This window comes from Drosophila miranda, assembly GCF_003369915.1.
Source record: "Drosophila miranda strain MSH22 chromosome Y unlocalized genomic scaffold, D.miranda_PacBio2.1 Contig_Y2_pilon, whole genome shotgun sequence".
In the NCBI taxonomy this organism is placed as follows: domain Eukaryota; kingdom Metazoa; phylum Arthropoda; class Insecta; order Diptera; family Drosophilidae; genus Drosophila; species Drosophila miranda.
The window spans coordinates 7,603,060-7,620,538 of record NW_022881614.1 but is presented as its reverse complement, the minus strand read 5'-3'; the positions used below and the strand labels follow the sequence as shown (position 1 = coordinate 7,620,538).

General features: G+C 45.5%; 1 protein-coding gene and 1 pseudogene across 1 annotated transcript; both read left to right on the top strand.

The window, feature by feature from the left end:
- The first annotated feature begins 1,433 nt into the window (after nt 1–1,433).
- LOC108160831 lies at nt 1,434–3,290 on the top strand. Its single transcript, XM_033397714.1, has one exon. It carries the CDS (start codon nt 1,434–1,436, stop codon nt 3,288–3,290), a length of 1,857 nt encoding a protein of 618 aa, XP_033253605.1.
- Nucleotides 3,291–12,826: 9,536 nt separating this feature from the next.
- On the top strand, nt 12,827–16,066 carry LOC117192985 (annotated as a pseudogene).
- Nucleotides 16,067–17,479: the final 1,413 nt, after the last annotated feature.

Here is a 17,479-nt window from a genome sequence, read left to right as displayed (position 1 = left end):
TGGCCAGTACCGGGCTGCTGCTGCCGATGTCCGCCGCTTCCGCTGATGTTGATGCCTGCCGCTGATGTCTTGGTGGGATCGTCGTCTCCACGATCACCAATTTTGTTTCCTTTTTTCTTTCAGGGCACGTGCGGCCTCCACTATTCTCCACCGGAAACTTCCTTTTTTTCTTCCTCGCCCGTTTCCTTTTCTCCCACGCAACTCCACCACGACTCGTTTGCATCCACTATAGATGCCGCTGTCTCTTTCTTCTCCAGCCCTGATACCTATCGCTTCACTCCAAAACCGCCCAGAACAATTTTTTACTTAACTGCCTTATTCTAAATACTTGCTTTTATTGGATCTTGTCTAAACAAAGGTTTTAACGAAATAGGTCAAACAGAAAGATGTTTTAGCGAAATAGGTCAAAAGAAAAAAACGAAAGAAGATAGTCGTTCATATTGCTCAATTTAGAGATTCCGTTGAAAATTTCTGGATAACTAAAACCTTTAGTTCTGCCCACATAATTTTATGCCGTTGATGAATACATTTTCTTCAAGATTGGCTACAACAAGGTTTGAACAAAATAGTTCAACAAAAAAACAGTCGCAATGCTGCTAGTATTTGAAGACATGATGCGTGTATAGGCCTACACCCTATTTCGTTAATTTGATATGAAGATAAAACGTAGTTTATGAAGACCTTTTCTCAAATTGATATTCTTTGGACATATTCAAGTACATTATTAGTATCTTGTATGTATTCATCTCGATCCTGATACCTACGGAGTCTTTAACATCTTTTTCCCTAGGGTATAAAAATTAGTGTTGCCTGTAATCATTATTGTCAACCGGTTATTACCAATTTAAATAAATAACGAAATATACGGTCTCATTTTCAGAATATACCTACGAATTATTCATATTCCTTGATTTTTATCATCCGTCGAATATTACTAGCTAGATAGAACATTTAGCCATGCCCACATAGTTTTATAAGATTGATGAATTAATTTTCTACCTGACTGGTCTACCTGACTGGGGGGTTGCGGAACAATAGATTTATTGCAAACAATACATGAAATGCATTCAAATGGAATGAAATTCGAGTTTTGTTTGGTATTTGATATTCTTTGTGTCTTTGGAAATTTGCATTTATAGAGGGCCCCCCCCCCCCCCCCCCCCCACCTCCTCTGCAGGGTTAAAGTTTATTTCTATGAATTTAATGACATATCACGATCAAATTCAACAAAATTCTACAACACTTGAAGGAGAAATTAAAAATACCAGAAACGTTTTGCAACACTGATGCTTTAACTTTGGAAAGTATGGCAGCTTTCTCCTGCCATTTGACGTCAAAGTGTACAATTATTTTCGTGCCGGCAAGCCGACAAAATCAAAGTCCAGGAATAAATTTGTAATCAAAAAAACAAAAAAAAAAAGGAACAAAACGCAATGTCCGGTCGTCAAAATTCTCCGCGCATCGGAGAACAGGCTGCACTGGACGAGGCTCGTGACGCGGGAAGTGGCACCTACGACACGGACGACTGGCAGAAGATACTGCACGGAGAGCCTCCCACCCCCGGCATCGTGCTGGCCGAAGGTGCCCACGATCAGGAGCTGCGGCAGTTTCTGGACACCCTCGATGATGAAGACGGTGCGAATGCGCTGGGCGATGTCCCGGAGGTGGAGATTGTCCCAAAGCCGGGAACTATCGCCGACGATGAGGTAATCCTCACTAGAGTCCGCCAGAAGATGAAAAAGAAGCTGTTGAAGAAGCGGGCCGGAGGAAAGTTGAAGGAAAAGAGGACGGCCGGAATGCGACAGCAGAAGTCCCGCGTGACGAGACGCATCTTGCGTCGCCGACTTGCTGCCTACTCGTTTGTCCAGAAGCTGTATCTGGCCACCAACAGCCGCCGCATTGACTTCCTCAATTGGTCGAAGAAGGGCAAGCACCTGCTGCTCGAGTATGTGGCGCTGCAGGAGCATTTGATGGGATCTCGGTCCCTGTTCCGTTGCAACAGCGTCCTCCAGTTCACGAAGCAGCTGTTGAACCACGGCTTTGTGCGTGTGCTGGACCACGACCTGCAGGATCTGCCCAAGAGCTCTATAGTCTTGGTCTTCCAGAATCCCAACTTCGTAATGGGTGTGCCGAAAAAGATCCGCCACATAAGAAACCTGCAACCGCAAGAGAAAAAGGAGACACCCACACCGCAACAGAAGCAGCAGCAGAAGGACCTCTGCTTCTCTTTCAACTCCTATCTGTCGCCCCTGCAGATGGCACGCTGCCGCCTCCGCACGGAGCTGAGCTACCATTCCGACGTGGCTTTGCTGCAGGAACACGCCAATGCCTCGAACAGGCCGGTGGCCAAACGCGGGGGCCGGCCGGCCGCCATCCTGGAGACCACCGTGGAGCAGCAGCTGGTGGCCAAGACGGACAAGATCGTGAATCCGTACGAGTCGGTGGCCAAGATACTCACCAAGCAGGTGCCCTCGTTTGCCGGCTACTACGGCAACGTGCCGCCCCCGAAGCTGCAGGACTTCTTCCAGGAGTACATGCCCCGCTACGGCATCAAGATCAGCGGCTACAAGCAGATCGTGATCGACGGCCACAACAAGTCGGGCGACTTCAACCAGAACCTACCCATTGGTGTGGACTACTCCGACGAGGAGAACGATGCTGCCGCAGATGCCAAGAAGGATGCCTTTGACCTTGAGGAGGTCATGCAGCAGCTGTGCGACGACGATGGCGACGGCAGCGGCAGTGGCAGCGGCAGCACATCCAAGCCCAAGGAGAAGCCCAAACCGATCAAGTCCAAAAAAAAGAAGTACAACAAAGGCTCGAAATTGAACGCGCTCCTGGAGTCTAGCTCCAGCTCCGGTTCCAGTTCCAGCGAAGACGAAGACGAAGGAGCTTCCCCGTCATTGGAGCTGTTTCTGAACGAGAACAACGGCACCTACAAGTTTGTAAAGAAATCCAAGCAGGAAAAAAAGCTGCCCCAAGGGATAAGGGCACAGAAAACGACAAAGAATCGTCTGCAGGGAGTTGATCGAGAAACTGGCGACGAACCATTGCCCAAGAAGTCCATGAAGGAGGCCGATGTCGAGGTCTTCCCCGACGAAAACGAGAAATCAGGGCAGAAGATCTTGATGAGCGAGGAGGACGAGCTGATGGACTTTGCCGTAGCCGACGACGACGACGATGAGGAGTACATCGACCAGAAGGTGCTGCGCCGCACAGCCACACAGTCGGCAGCCAAGCGCCGCAGCTACGATTTCCGCAAATCCAAGCTCACCCTCCAAAAGGAATAAGTTTTTGTTTATAATATGATGTATATAAGAATGAAACGGAAACCAGAGTACAACAAAAAAGTGATGCACTTTCATTCTAGGAGTTCAGCTTTCGCTCATAAAACTTGTATCTTTAGATCTATATGAGCACCAGCCTCATCTGTTATCTATTCTCTTCTCGAACACCTCTAACCACAGCACCTTCTCTATGGGCGGACCATTAACCATTTTTTCCATTTGAAATATTTCTTTAGAGGGCCATCATTTCGGACCTATGGTCCGGGCACAGGCAGGCCGCTTATCGGCTTTTGATCTCTCACGCCCTCAGTGCACCATTACGAGGGCCAATCTGGAAATATCTTACCAATTCGAATCGAAACAAGCACCCACTCTCGGGGCGAGGGCGAGGGAGAGACCAAAGCCAGACAGGGGCACAATCAGTCGGATGTTTACAAGTTTTATGAGCCACCAAATAACAAGATGAAGCAGGCAACCGAAAAACGAAACAAACAGCAAGCATCACTTCCCTGCCACACATCTCTCTTTCTCTCTGTGCCTGTGGCTCTGGCAAGACGTCATAATGCCATAAAAATGTCACATACTTTTAATAACTTTATGACAGCTACAAAATCATAAACAAAATGCTCTGACAGCCCCCTGGCTCTGGAGCGTGTGTGTGCTGCGGCCGAGATCTTTTGGGAGTCATCATAATGAGATGTGTCATGTTTTGCCTTCTGAGAAATGTGTTTCTTGCCGAGGACTCGTCCCCCCAAGAGCTTTCATTATGAACATGACGGGTCGATTATTAAATTTGATGTTCAATGATGTCTTTTTGGGGACTCTGAACCTGAGATGACATCGATTTGGTGCGCCTACCTGTAAGGGTAGAAGTCAGAGTGGGGTAGAAATATTTTTTAGAGCCTAAGTTTCGATTAGAAGCCCTCGATTCTGGGAAAAGTCTTGATAGATTTAAGATATTCTAAAGCAGAAAACCCTCTCATTTATGGACCTACCTTTCAGGCCCTTTCCTAACCCCCTTAAGGCCGGTAAGTGTCTCAGTTTTCCTTCAACTTTCCCTGCTTTTCTGCTAGCTATACGTTCTGTACTCCTTCCTTCCTCACGCACTCTATCCAACTCGAAACTCCCATCATCTCTCGCCTCCACACACACACAAGCACACACACACACACTAAAACGATCAGACATGGCCGAAAAGTCCGCAGCCGGAGCTTTAGTTTCAAGGCATAAATTCGCTTTGCCGCAGAAATTATGGAACCAGAAATAAAGTCGAGACTTTTGCTGCATTATAATGAAGCCTCCAAATGCAAGGGAGCGGGGAGCGAGCCTTTGGGGGGCAAGAAGGGGCCACAGAGGAGAGTTATTAAATGCCAAGTTATTTGTCGTTTAGCTGGAAATCCATGCAGGTCGGCGGCAGTACTTTAACTTCTTTTTTTTTTCCGTTTCGGTTTCGGTTTTGGTTTTGGTTTTGGTTTTGGTTTCTTGTGTTTTTGAGACTTCTTTACGACTTTGAGTAGGAAATGTTTACGAATTTCTCCGGGTGAGACAAATTTATTGGCTAAGTATAAATGGTTTCTTTACTGTTCATATCTGTTCGTTTCTGGCCGTTTTTTTGTCTGACTTTAATATGAAGTCGAAAAGATTTTTAATGATGCATAGCGTTTGTAAAACTATTTACATATGCATCAACATATATGCTTTATGGAGGAGGCTCCACTCCACTCCACTCCACTCAAGCCCCAACGACGTGGGGCTGCTTTTCTTCAGGGCTTGGCAATCTCACAGCCGAATGGAGTGTGGAGTGTGGAGTTTTGGGCACATTAATAGATAGAATTTTAATGGTCAAGATGGTCGGTTTTATTTGGGGAAGTGCCGTTGGAAAAGCTTGTCTCTGCTGATTGAAAACATCTTTAATCGCAAAGGAATTCTTAGACCATAAAGAACCATCTTTTTCCACAAAAAAAGGTGTATCCCCACAACCCGTTTCGATGGTCTTTTAATGAACTTTTTGCTGGTGGAACATTTCTGAATTGGATCTTCTAGAATAAATCATAGTTGCAAACTTCCTCTTCGAATGCCAAAACGAACCTCAATTTGCCATTTCCCCCCCCCCCCCCCCCCCCCCCCCCCCCCCCCCCCTTATCCCTTGAGTAGATAATTTGTTGCGCATTTGTTAAGAGCTTATGCTTTTGGCCAAATTTCAACTTTACATAAACGCTTTTGCCGTACAGGAGATACTACTACCCCGTGCCCGTGACGTCGGGCGCTGCGTAGCCACTGCAAATTGATTTCTTGCTTTTGGCCTCAAAAATGATCCGATCTGATCCAGATTCAGCAATCTGGTAGATATGGTCATTATCTATGATTTTGCGATTTTAGTTTTCTCGAATGTGCAATATTGTGGATGCAACAGATTTTCGTCCTTTGTGTGGGCGGAAGGGGGTGGTGCGAAATTCTGAGATAAACATTTTATAGTGAGATCTAACAGAAGTGCGGATACCAAATTTGCTTACTCTAGCCTTAATAGTCTCTGAGATTTGTGGATGCCCCAGATTTTCGTACTTTGCGTGGGCGGAAGGGGTGTGGCGAAATTTGGACACGAAACGGTCAAGGTCCGATATCACAGGAGTGTGGATATCAAATTTGGTTGCTCTGGCTCTTATAGGTTCTGAGATCCTTGAACTCATATTTTGCAATTGGCAAAACAGACCATGAAACCTGTGTGTTAGAGAGAGACAGAGCGAGAAAGAATGAAATTGTTTTCTTGATTCTGGCTATAATAATTATACGATCTGGTTCAGATTTTGCACTCTAGAAGATATAGTCATCTTCTACGATTCTGCGTTTTTGTTTTTATCGTTTCTTTAAAAATGTGGATGCCACAGATTTTCGTCTTTTGTGGGGGCGGAAGTGGGCGGGGCAAAGTTTTGAAATATTCTTGTAGCAGTGACATATCACAGAAGTCTGGATCCAAAACATCGTTGCTCTAGCTCTTATAGTCTTTGAGCACAAGGCGCTGAAGGGGACGGACAGACGGAAAGACGGACGGACGGACAGACGGACAGACAGACATGGGTCAATCGACTCGGCTATTGATGTTGATCAAGAATATATATACTTTATGGGGTCGGAAACGATTCCTTCTGGACGTTACACACATCCACTTTTACCACAAATATAATATACCCCAATACTCATTTTGAGTATCGGGTATTAAAACAATGCGAGAAGCCTGAAAAAGTAATCCACTGCCCCACAACTGCAGGCCGGAGGCAGAGCCGGAGCCGGAGTCTGTCACTCCAGGAAGGAGATGTTTCTGCAGCTTTTGTCTAAGAAATATCGCTTAATTGTGGCCAAAGCAATAAACATGTCCGAAGTAGGCCAAAAAGTTTTGGCCATCAGCAAGTTTTGTGTTAAAAGAAAACCAATTAAAAAATTCCTGAGAACAAAGAACTGTGCCACTAGGAAACAAATAAATATGTAATAATTTCCACTATAGAATGTATCTTTATCTCAAGCGAATGTCTGCGTACTGCGTACTGTGTAGGCTGCCCCAAATATTTTATTTATGCTTATAGCCACTACTTGGTTGTAAGACATGAGCTCTTGGCCGCTATTCTGACAGCATCGGGCTTTAAAATACGAGCTTACAAAACACGGCTAATGAAGATTTTAATTGCGTGCAACATCGGAGTGGAATTGCATGTGGGTTTTGTGGTCGCCCGCCTCTGTCTGGCGCACATTATGCCTATATTCCTACATATATATACGGACTGCCTGCTGCTTAGGATTTACATAATCAACGTTTGTTGCAACACGCAATCGATGGTTCGCTTAGAGGGGGCTGGAGGGGAGGGGAACTGCTTGAAGCAGACTCTCTCGCATTTAAACCATTTTTGGCCAAAAGCCGCTTATGACAGGAGGTCCAGGCACAGTGGGCATCAGAAAGGGAAAAACTTTTGTGACTAATTATATGCTGGTACGTCTGACAACTGACTGATCTCTCTCTCTCTTGCTATCGGCTCTCTCAGAGCCGATTACTGCTCTATCCCGACGACACGACGAAAACACGACCGCTTCGTGTCTCTCTCTTTCCTTCGTTTCCTACATTCGGCTGTCCTGACGGACCATTCGCCTCGGATGGGTCTAGCCAAGGTTTCATATATTCTGAAACTGTAGAGTTTTTATAGGGACCGTCAGTATCCCCAATCTTCTCGACTTCGTACCTTCCATGATTCTTTACCCTAACCACCTTATACGGCCCTAGATACTTTCCTTTTAGCTTTAATCCAGTACCATACTGAGTACGCTTGATAGCTACTAGCTCATTAACCTCATACTGTCTATCTAGTTTCCTTTTTAAGTCAAAACTCTTCTTGTTTTCCTGCTGTAACCGTGCAATGTTTTCAACTACTTCCTTTCTAATTTTTTCGCGGTCCTTGGTCAACTCTTCGATAAGTGATTCTTCCAATATTTCTTTTATTTTCCTATACGCATGTCTAGCCCAGTCAATATCTTGAAAGGTGTTACCTTGGTACTTCGCGGCTCAGCCCTGTTGATCATTTGCTGTACTTTTCCTAGATGCTTATACCAACTACCGGAATTACCCTGACACAATTTCTACAACATAGGCACCACTATCTTGTGCATCCTTTCGACTTGACCATTCCCACGTGGAACGCCTGTGGCAATCATTAAGTGCTGTATTTTCTCTCTCTCACAATATTCACGAAACAAATTGGACATAAACGCTGCACCCCTATCCGTCACTATTCTGTTCGGATTACCAAAACTAGTCCCCTGAATTTCCAAACACTTAACGACCTCTTCAACGCCTGTACTACGTGTAGAATATAACCAAACAAACTTAGAAAATCCATCAACGACAACCAGTATATAATTGTACTGTTTTTTAGTCATTTCCATTGGTCCAACGTGATCAATGTGATACGTTTGTAACGGCCTATCACCCTTGTCTATTGGTTGCAAATAACCCTCACGTTTTCCTGTCTTTTCATTGACAATGATACACTCGACACAACTATTTATTACGCGCCATACTTTGTCTTTTAACTTCGGAATATAATACGATATCAATGATATCTTGTGTCTTTTTAGCTGAAAAATGTCCTTGCTTATGTGCTATTGATATAATCTCATTTTCCAACTGAGCTGGTACTACGATAAAATCTGATTCTGAATATAATAATCCTCATATTTCTTGTCCTCCACAATACTTTTAACAGCCTTAACCCAATCGTCGGTTAGCTAAGCTTCTTTCAAACGATGAGCTATACTTTCGGTCACCATAAAACAAGATACACGACTCAACGCGTCAACGTGCCTCATCTTCGTTCCTGAGCGATGTTCTATAACATAATTAAAATCTTGTAGGTACATGGCCCAACGTGCTACTCTCAAAGGAACGTCTTTCTTTTTGATCGTCATTGTAAATGCATTACAATCTGTGACAATTTTGAACTTTATACCCAAAACGTATACACGCCATTTCGCTAAAGCTTCGATAATTGCCAGAACCTCAAGGTCATAAGCAGGATATTTCTCTTCACATGGCTTAGTCCTACGGCTCATATATTGAACTGGATGGAATTGGCTGTCTTCCAAACTCTTTTGCAGTAACACGGCTCCATACCCCCATTTTGATGCATCAGTATAGATTTCTGTCTCCAACTTCGGGTTGTACATTTCTAAAACAGGTCTACTAATCAAAGCTACCTTTAGTTGTTCAAACGCAACCTGATGTATCTCCTTAAATTGAAATTTAACATCCTTCCGCAGCAGATCTGTCAATGGTTTTGCAATAACAGCATAACCCTCAATAAACTTTCGGAAATAAGAAGTCAATCCTATGAAACGCTGCACTGCTTTTTTATCAACTGGCACTGGGAACTTGGTCTTATCGTATTATTTTCTATTATATACCCCAGAAAGTTAACCTTTTGTCGTAACAGCTGACACTTTCTCCAATTTATACGTAGCCCTTTGATTTCCGCTATCTTCAGTACTTTTTTCAACTTTAACAAACCCTCTTCTATATCTTGACTACAACTAATAACGTCATCCATATAGACTGCTGCTTCATTATTCTTTACCAAATCTCTCAACACAGCCATTATAAATCTGGTAAACACCGCTGGAGAATTTGAAATTCCAAATGGTACATATAAAAATTCGAACTGACCATTCTGAGTCACAAAAGACGTATATTTTTGAGACTCGACTTCTACAGGCACATGGAAAAAAACATTCGTTAAATCCAACGTGGTGAAATACTTTGCACCCTGCAGTTTCTCCAACACTGTATCCATATGTGACATTGGAAAGTTATCGCGAACTATTTTCTCATTCAGCTTTCGGTAATCACAGCATAGTCTCTTGCTACCGTTCTTTTTGGGTACCAACACTACTGGTGATGCATACTCCGATGTACTTGGCTTTATAATCTTCTGAGCCAGCCACTCTTCCACTTGCTTGTCCACGATTTCCTGTTCACACAACGGTAATCGTCTCGGATGCTGGAAAACTGGTATCTCATCCACTAATACAATTTTCATTTTTATCGGCGCATCTACATTTCTCTGAGGTTGGTACTTTCCTACCATACCCCTAACCTCTCTAGCATGTGCTTCACTGAGATGACCAACATCAATTAAAAACTCCTTCTCAACTTCGTCAATACTTGACATGCAAATGCCTTTATATTCATTAAACAATTCCACGCATGAGGACGATGCTACCTGATCAAGTTTCTTATCTTTATCCTCTCCACAAACTCTACGAACAAATCTTGTTCCTGTCTTAGAAACTTGCATGTCAACATGATCCAGAATAGTCCTTCCTAAAATGGCTTCAAAACCAATATCCTCGTCTGGAATGACATGAAATTCTACCTCTATTTCAATCTCATCGATTTTCACTGGTATCGAAAAGCTACCAAAAGTTACAACTTGACTATCTCCAATACCTGTTAAACATTTCTCCTGGCCGATCAGTTCAAGATTTCCAAATTTCAAAAATACCCTCCTGCGAATTAAACACAAATCTGCTCCAGTATCAATCAAACCTTGGAATACCAAATTCGAGTACTTAATATCCTTTAATTCCAAACCTGATGGAGTGAAAATGCCTGACGGCTTATCAACGACTTCCTTATCTCGAAAAATGTTCGTATTCGATCTCTTTTCTTGTCTGGTTTCGACCTTGACATTACAGCTTGCAGCACGGTGTCCTGGTTGGCCACATTTGAAACAACAAAAATCATTTTTGGGACAATCTTTCCTCAAATGCGATTTGTCTCCACACTTAAAACATTTCCTAAAATTCTCTGCCATCGACCCTTTCACCGAATTCTCACTTTTATTACTCAGCGGCCAATTCTTACTCATCGGCTTGGATCCGCCTCTAGCTTTCTGGTAAACATCGATCTGAAATTTAAGCTCCTTTAAGTTTCTAGCTTGGTACAGCATTGCCTTACTTGCCCTAGCGTCTGGTATACCATCCACAAAATATTTGATTAAACTCTCATCATCTAGTTTAATTGGCTTGGCTATCTCCATTAACGCATACAAAAACTCATGCAACGACTCTCCTTTTTTCTGCTGGCGCTTTTGCAACATTCTATGTACTTCTACGGACGACAGTTTAACACTAAACTCAACCAACAGAGCTGCCTTCAACGAATTCCAGTTACGAATATCACGCAAACTACGAGTGAAAGATTTTGCTGCACCAACTAACAACTGCTTGGCATAAATGAATAATTGTAATTGACTCCATTGAACAGTAGCTGCGCATTCTTCTAATTCCTCTATCCATTGATTGATGTCGGGGTTATTAGAACCAGAAAATTGTGACACACTACCTTTCACGTCTTTTAGCGTAAACCAAGATTTATACTCTGCCTGTCGCGTACCTGGTTGAACTGCTACGGTATCATCAACTGCTGTTACTACGGACTCATCCTCTGACTCTTCTTCATTCTCAACTGGAAAGCCGTGATGTATTAATAGTCTATCTTGCAAATCGCGCTTTCGTCCCGTCGTCTGCAACGCAAGCTCTCTTAACTTCTCTCGCAAATCTGCGACTCTCAGTGTCATTATCTCTTCAACTTGCATCGTGACGATTTAAATACAAAATAATTGATATTAGCTTATATCTAAGAAAATGTAATTAAATCAACTTAAACAACCTTATTACTCCTTATTAACATCGACTCCGAAAACGCCTTTAAAGTCGTCACTGTTAACGATCGCTTCTCTGTTAACGCTCACCTTACTATGGGTTTACCCTTGTTAACTCTCGCTTCTGCGCAGAACTTTCCAGACTCCAAATTTGACGCACACACACCACCACATCCAGATCTCGCTTGCCTGTCGATGTCGCTGTTGCCGTCCTCTCTTTGTTGCCTTGCCTTGCTCTCGCTGTTCGCCGTTAACTCGTTGTCGCTTCCCGAATCGTCGCTGCTTCTGCTGTTACAAAATGGTCGTCTCCTTGCTGCTTGTCTCTTCTTGTAGTTGTAGTCACCGTCCGACGCAGTGCAACACAACAACAATCAATGTTCTTTGATTCTTGCTGTTTGCTGCCGTCGTTTTGTCGCTTCTGCTTCCTTTGGAACGAACGCACTCAGATTGTCGTCTCTGTGCCGCTTGTCTCCTTGTAGCTCTAGCCTCTCAGACGCAATGCACAACAACAACAACGAAGGTTTTGATTCTTGCTGTGTTTGCTGCCGTCTGCCGTCGTTTTGTCGCTTCTGCTCTCTTTGGAACGAACGCGCTCAGATTGTCGTCTCTGTGCCGCTTGTCTCCTTGTAGCTCTAGCCTCTCAGACGCAATGCACAACAACAACAACGAAGGTTTTGATTCTTGCTGTGTTTGCTGTCGTCTGCCGTAGTTTTGTCGCTCCAGCTCTCTTGAATGTCTGCTCACACTAATGCGCCTTCTTCGACAAGTGTCTCTCTCGCACTTATAGGCCAGACTGCAATTCAATTTCGCACCGCGACCGATCTCTTATGTCACTAGTCTCGTGTTCGCCAAAATTTCCAAATACACGCACAAATCTCACTTGCAAATGTTGTTGTCTTGGGCTTATTTTCGGACGAGCCCCCAATTTGTAGTAGTTTAAGTTGCTTGATGGCAACGAGTAACATTTATTTGATAAGTATGTTGGACTTAAAATTATAGCAGCTCCAAGTTTTACAAGTATGTTTGTGACTAATTATATGCGTGTACGTCGGATGCGTGGCTGAACTGACAACTGACTGATCTCTCTCTCTCTCTTGCTATCGGCTCTCTCAGAGCCGATTACTGCTCTATCCCGACGACACGACGAAAACACGACCGCTTCGTGTCTCTCTCTTTCCTTCGTTTCCTACATATATACGGACTGCCTGCTGCTTAGGATTTACATAATCAACGTTTGTTGCAACACGCAATCGATGGTTCGCTTAGAGGGGCTGGAGGGGAGGGGAACTGCTTGAAGCAGACTCTCTCGCATTTAAACCATTTAAAAAAATGTGAATAATGTCACGCTTCATTTGGTTTAGCAGTTCAAACAGTGTAACATTTTTTTTTCCATCTTTCCTGTCTCTATACGGATGCATAGCAAAGTATCTGTTGCAGAGGCTGGCTACCCTTTGCCCAATTAGGCGTCACAAATTATTGGATAGATGACAGGCATCGGAAAGGGAAACGGAACAGGAACATACACAGGAAGTGGACAGAACTAACGAGGCATTCCCGAGAATAAAAAGAGAGAGAGAGCTCCTTCCCCATCGAGTATTTTCCTTAAATTGAATTAAATTTTGTGAGCATTTTTCGGGCTGTAATTTAAGCGCCATTCGGTTAACCCATGTCTGCTGCTGGCCACAAATTTCAATAATTACCGACAGTTTTTATACCCGATACTCAAAATGAGTATTGGGGTATATTAGATTTGTGGTAAAAGTGGATGTGTGTAACGTCCAGAAGGAATCGTTTCCGACCCCATAAAGTATATATTCTTGATCAGCATCAATAGCCGAGTCGATTGAGCCATGTCTGTCTGTCCGTCTGTCCGTCTGTCCGTCCGTCCGTCTGTCCGTCCACTTCAGCGCCTAGTGCTCAAAGACTATAAGGGCTAGAGCAACGATGTTTCGGATCCAGACTTCTGTGATATGTCACTGCTACAAAAATATTTCAAAACTTCGCCCCGCCCACTTCCGCCCCCACAAAGAACGAAAATCTGTGGCATCCACATTTTTAAAGATACGATAAAGCCAAAAACGCAGAATCGTACAGGATGACTATATGTTCTAGAGTGTAAAATCTCAACCAGATCGTATGATTATTATAGCCAGAATCAAGAAAACAATTTCATTCTTTCTCGCTCTGTCTCTCTCTAACACACAGGTTTCATGGTCGGCTTTGCCAATTGCAAAATATGAGTTCAAGGATCTCAGAACCTATAAGAGCCAGAGTAACCAAATTTGGTATCCACACTCCTGTGATATCGGACCTTGACCGTTTCGTGTCCAAATTTCGCCACACCCCCTTCCGCCCCCGCAAAGGACAAAAATCTGGGGCATCCACAAATCTCAGAGACTATTAAGGCTAGAGTAACCAAATTTGGTATCCGCACTTCTGTTAGATCTCACTATAAAACGTATATCTCAGAATTTTGCCCCACCCCCTTCCGCCCCCACAAAGGACGAAAATCTGTTGCATCCACAATATTGCACATTCGAGAAAACTAAAAACGCAGAATCATAGATAACGACCATATCTATCAGATTGCCGAATCTGGACCAGATCAGATAATTTTTATAGCCAAAAGGAACAAATAAATTTGCACTGGCTACGCAGCGCCCGACGTCACGCTCAGACTGATTTTCTGTCTCTCTCGCACGCACTCTTTGTCGTGTCGTTTAATATTAGCAGCGTCTGCCGGAGGAGAGCCATACTGACTTAGTATCGGGTATAACTGTAGAGTTGCGGTGTCCGCAGCAACTCACAACGTTCCCCCTCGTTTAAATCATAAATTCTCTACATTATAATGGGAAGGATTGCACAATTGACATTATATCTACAGTGCACAGTGGCGCCACTATCAATCAGCTGTGTATTTTTCTGGAACTAATCGTATATAAAGATCATTTGGTCACACTAGCCAAAAAAACGCGACAGATTTTATAGGAAATTATATTTGTCTTTTCTATGAACTAAGTCGTTAAAAGGGAATAAATGGCAGAGAAAGAAGAAGATGTCGAGCTGCCAGCACCCATCACAGCTACATCCGGCCAGATTAAAGCCATTTCCAAAGATATACTGTGCATAAAATATGCTCTGGCCATGTACATCTCTCGGATTGGTTTTGTTTGATTTATTGTTTGGTTTCCCCCTTATTAGGTGGTGCTCAGTCTGGCTGTGGCTGTCAAGGAGTTAGTGGAGAACTCCATCGATGCAGGGGCTACCACGGTGGAGATTAAGATGAAGGATCAGGGACTGCAAGGCGTCGAGGTCAGTGATAATGGCAGCGGCGTGGTGGAGGCCAATCTGGAGGCAATGAGTAAGTGGTAGCCTCGAGGCAAACCCTAAAGAACCCTCCAACAGCTGCAAAGTATCACACATCGCAAATAAGGGAATTCGTTGACCTGCTGGGAGTGGAAACGTTTGGATTTCGTGGGGAAGCACTCAGTTCCTCTGCGCCCTGTCCGACATGGCCATTCAGACGCGCCACCAGTCCACCGATGTTGGTGAGTGTTCGTATCCTTAGCGGCATCGACTCTGGACGATTAATGTCATTGGGGAGACAGGTCTCAAAGTGGAGCTCGACCACGATGGCAAGATCAAGAAGCGCTCGCCTTGTGCCCGCGCTGTAGGCACCACCCTTACCAATCTGTTTAGTACCCTGCCCGTGCGTCGGCGCGACTTTACGCGCAACATCAAGAAGGAGTTCGCCAAGATGTGTCAGATCCTGCAGGCCTACTGCCTGGTGGCCAAAGGCGTGCGCATCATCTGCAGCAATCAGACGCCCAAGGGCGCCAAGACGGTGGTTCTGCAAACACATGGCGCCCAGGATGTGCTGGCCAACATATCCGCGATATTTGGGGCACGCCAAGTGGCCGACATTGTGCCGCTAAAGTCCCCTTTCGAAAAGGGCCAACTGAGCGAGGTCGGACTATGGGCTGAGCTAGAGTCCTCCGCGGATGCAGATGACACGACTTGCACACAGTTCAGCGCCGAGGATGTGGAGCGGCTGAACCAGGCCGACTTCCGACTGGAGGGCTATATATCCAGCTGTCGCCATGGGGCAGGCCGCTCCAGCAGAGATCGCCAGTTCTTCTTTGTCAACGCCAGACCCTGCGATCCCAAGAATGTGAGTTTATCATACAGGAAGGGAGTGTTCTCACACTCCGCTTATGCTCTGCTTTTCTCTGAATTTAAAGATAGCCAAAGTCATCAACGAGACCTACCATCGCTACAACGTCCAGCAGCAGCCTTTCATCTACCTCAACATTATCACGGCCCGCTCCGACGTGGACGTTAACCTAACCCCCGACAAGCGCCAACTGCTCAACAACGAGAGGATTCTGCTGCTGGCCCTGAAGAAGTCTCTGCTGGAGACCTTTGGGCAGACACCATCCACATTCCAAATGCAGAACACAACCATTGTGAGCATGCTGGAGCCAAGGCCGAAGCCCCAGCCCGAGGATGCTAGCAAGGCCAGCGAGGAGAAGGATGAAGAGGAAGACGTTCTGTGATGTACCTATTACCTATTAGTCTCGTTGCTTTCTTCGTCGATGTCAGCATTCTCGAGCAGGTCAGTGGGTTCTTCGGACTCGTGATCGCTGAACTCTCTCAGGTCGTTGATATTTGCGGTTTTGTGTTTCCGGCTTTCGCGGTGTTGTAATTTGGCGATGTTTGGTGATGGAAAACTCTTGACCCGGTAGGGGCCGTCGAACTTCGGGGCTAGCTTTGCCGCATAGCCCTCGGCGGCGTTTAAGAGGTGGTGTTGGCGTAGTAGTACCAACGATCCGACGGCGGGGCGCCATAGTCGCCAGCGGAGGTTGTAATGTCTCCCTTCTTCTTGACTGGCTCTCTGGATGTTGTTACGGACGATGGCGAATACTTCTTTCAGCCTCGTCGCTTTGCTGGTGACCGTCTCTGGCGTACTCCCTGTCCCGGGCGTGACTTCGTCGTAGAGGGCGCCGGGGAGTCGGGGCTCTCTTCCTTTCAGGAGGAAGGCGGGGCTGAATCCGGTCGTCTCGGAGACGCTGGAGTTGATCGCCAATGTCATCTCGGGTAGGAGCTCGTCCCATGTATTCTGGTGGTCGTCGACGAACTGGGCGATCATCGTTTTCACAGTCCGATTGGCTCTCTCCGTCGGGTTTTCTTGGGGGCAATACGGGGCTGTGTGTTGCAGCTCCACGCCTGCGCTTCGCATGAATGTTCGGAACGATCGGCTGGTGAACTGGGTTCCGTTGTCGCAGACGAATAGTTTCGGCACGCCGAAGCTGCTCAGTATTCGTTCTCTGAAGGCTCGTGCGAGGTTCGCCGTTGTCGCTTTCTTGAGGGGTACCAGTTCGACCCACTTGGAGAAAGTGTCGAAGAATACCAGTAAGATGGTGTTCCCGTGATTGGACCACCATTACCACGAATGGTCCGACGAAGTCGGCACACAGGGTGGCGAAGATTTCTTCGGCTTTACGTGTGAGCATCCTGCCCACGGCCTTGCGCTGCCTGGCTTTGAACTTCTGACAGCTTACGCAGCCCTGCACGTACCGTCGCAAGTCTCGGTGTAGTCCTGGCCAGTAGTATCGTTGTGTTGCCCTCAGGATGGTTTTCCGGACGCAAAGGTGTCCTGCCGTTGGTTCGTCATGGCATTCGCGGAGTACTCTCGTCCGGCCGTTTTTGGGCACGCATAGTTTCCACGGTATGTGGTCGTCGTCGTCGGGTCCGTGTCCGAGGTAGCGGTATAGCTGCCCATTTTCGTGCGTGTAGTCCGGGTACTTCTGGGGTTCGTCTTGGACTTGTTGGATCCTTTGTTTAAGCCAGGTGCATGGTGTGTCGTCTTCCTCAATGCGGGAGAGGGTCCCCAGTGGTTGTCTTGACAGTGCGTCTGCGACTACGTTCCGGTTGCCGGCCCGATAGTGCACGTCGTATTGGTATTGCTGTAGTTCGAGCGCCCATCTTGCT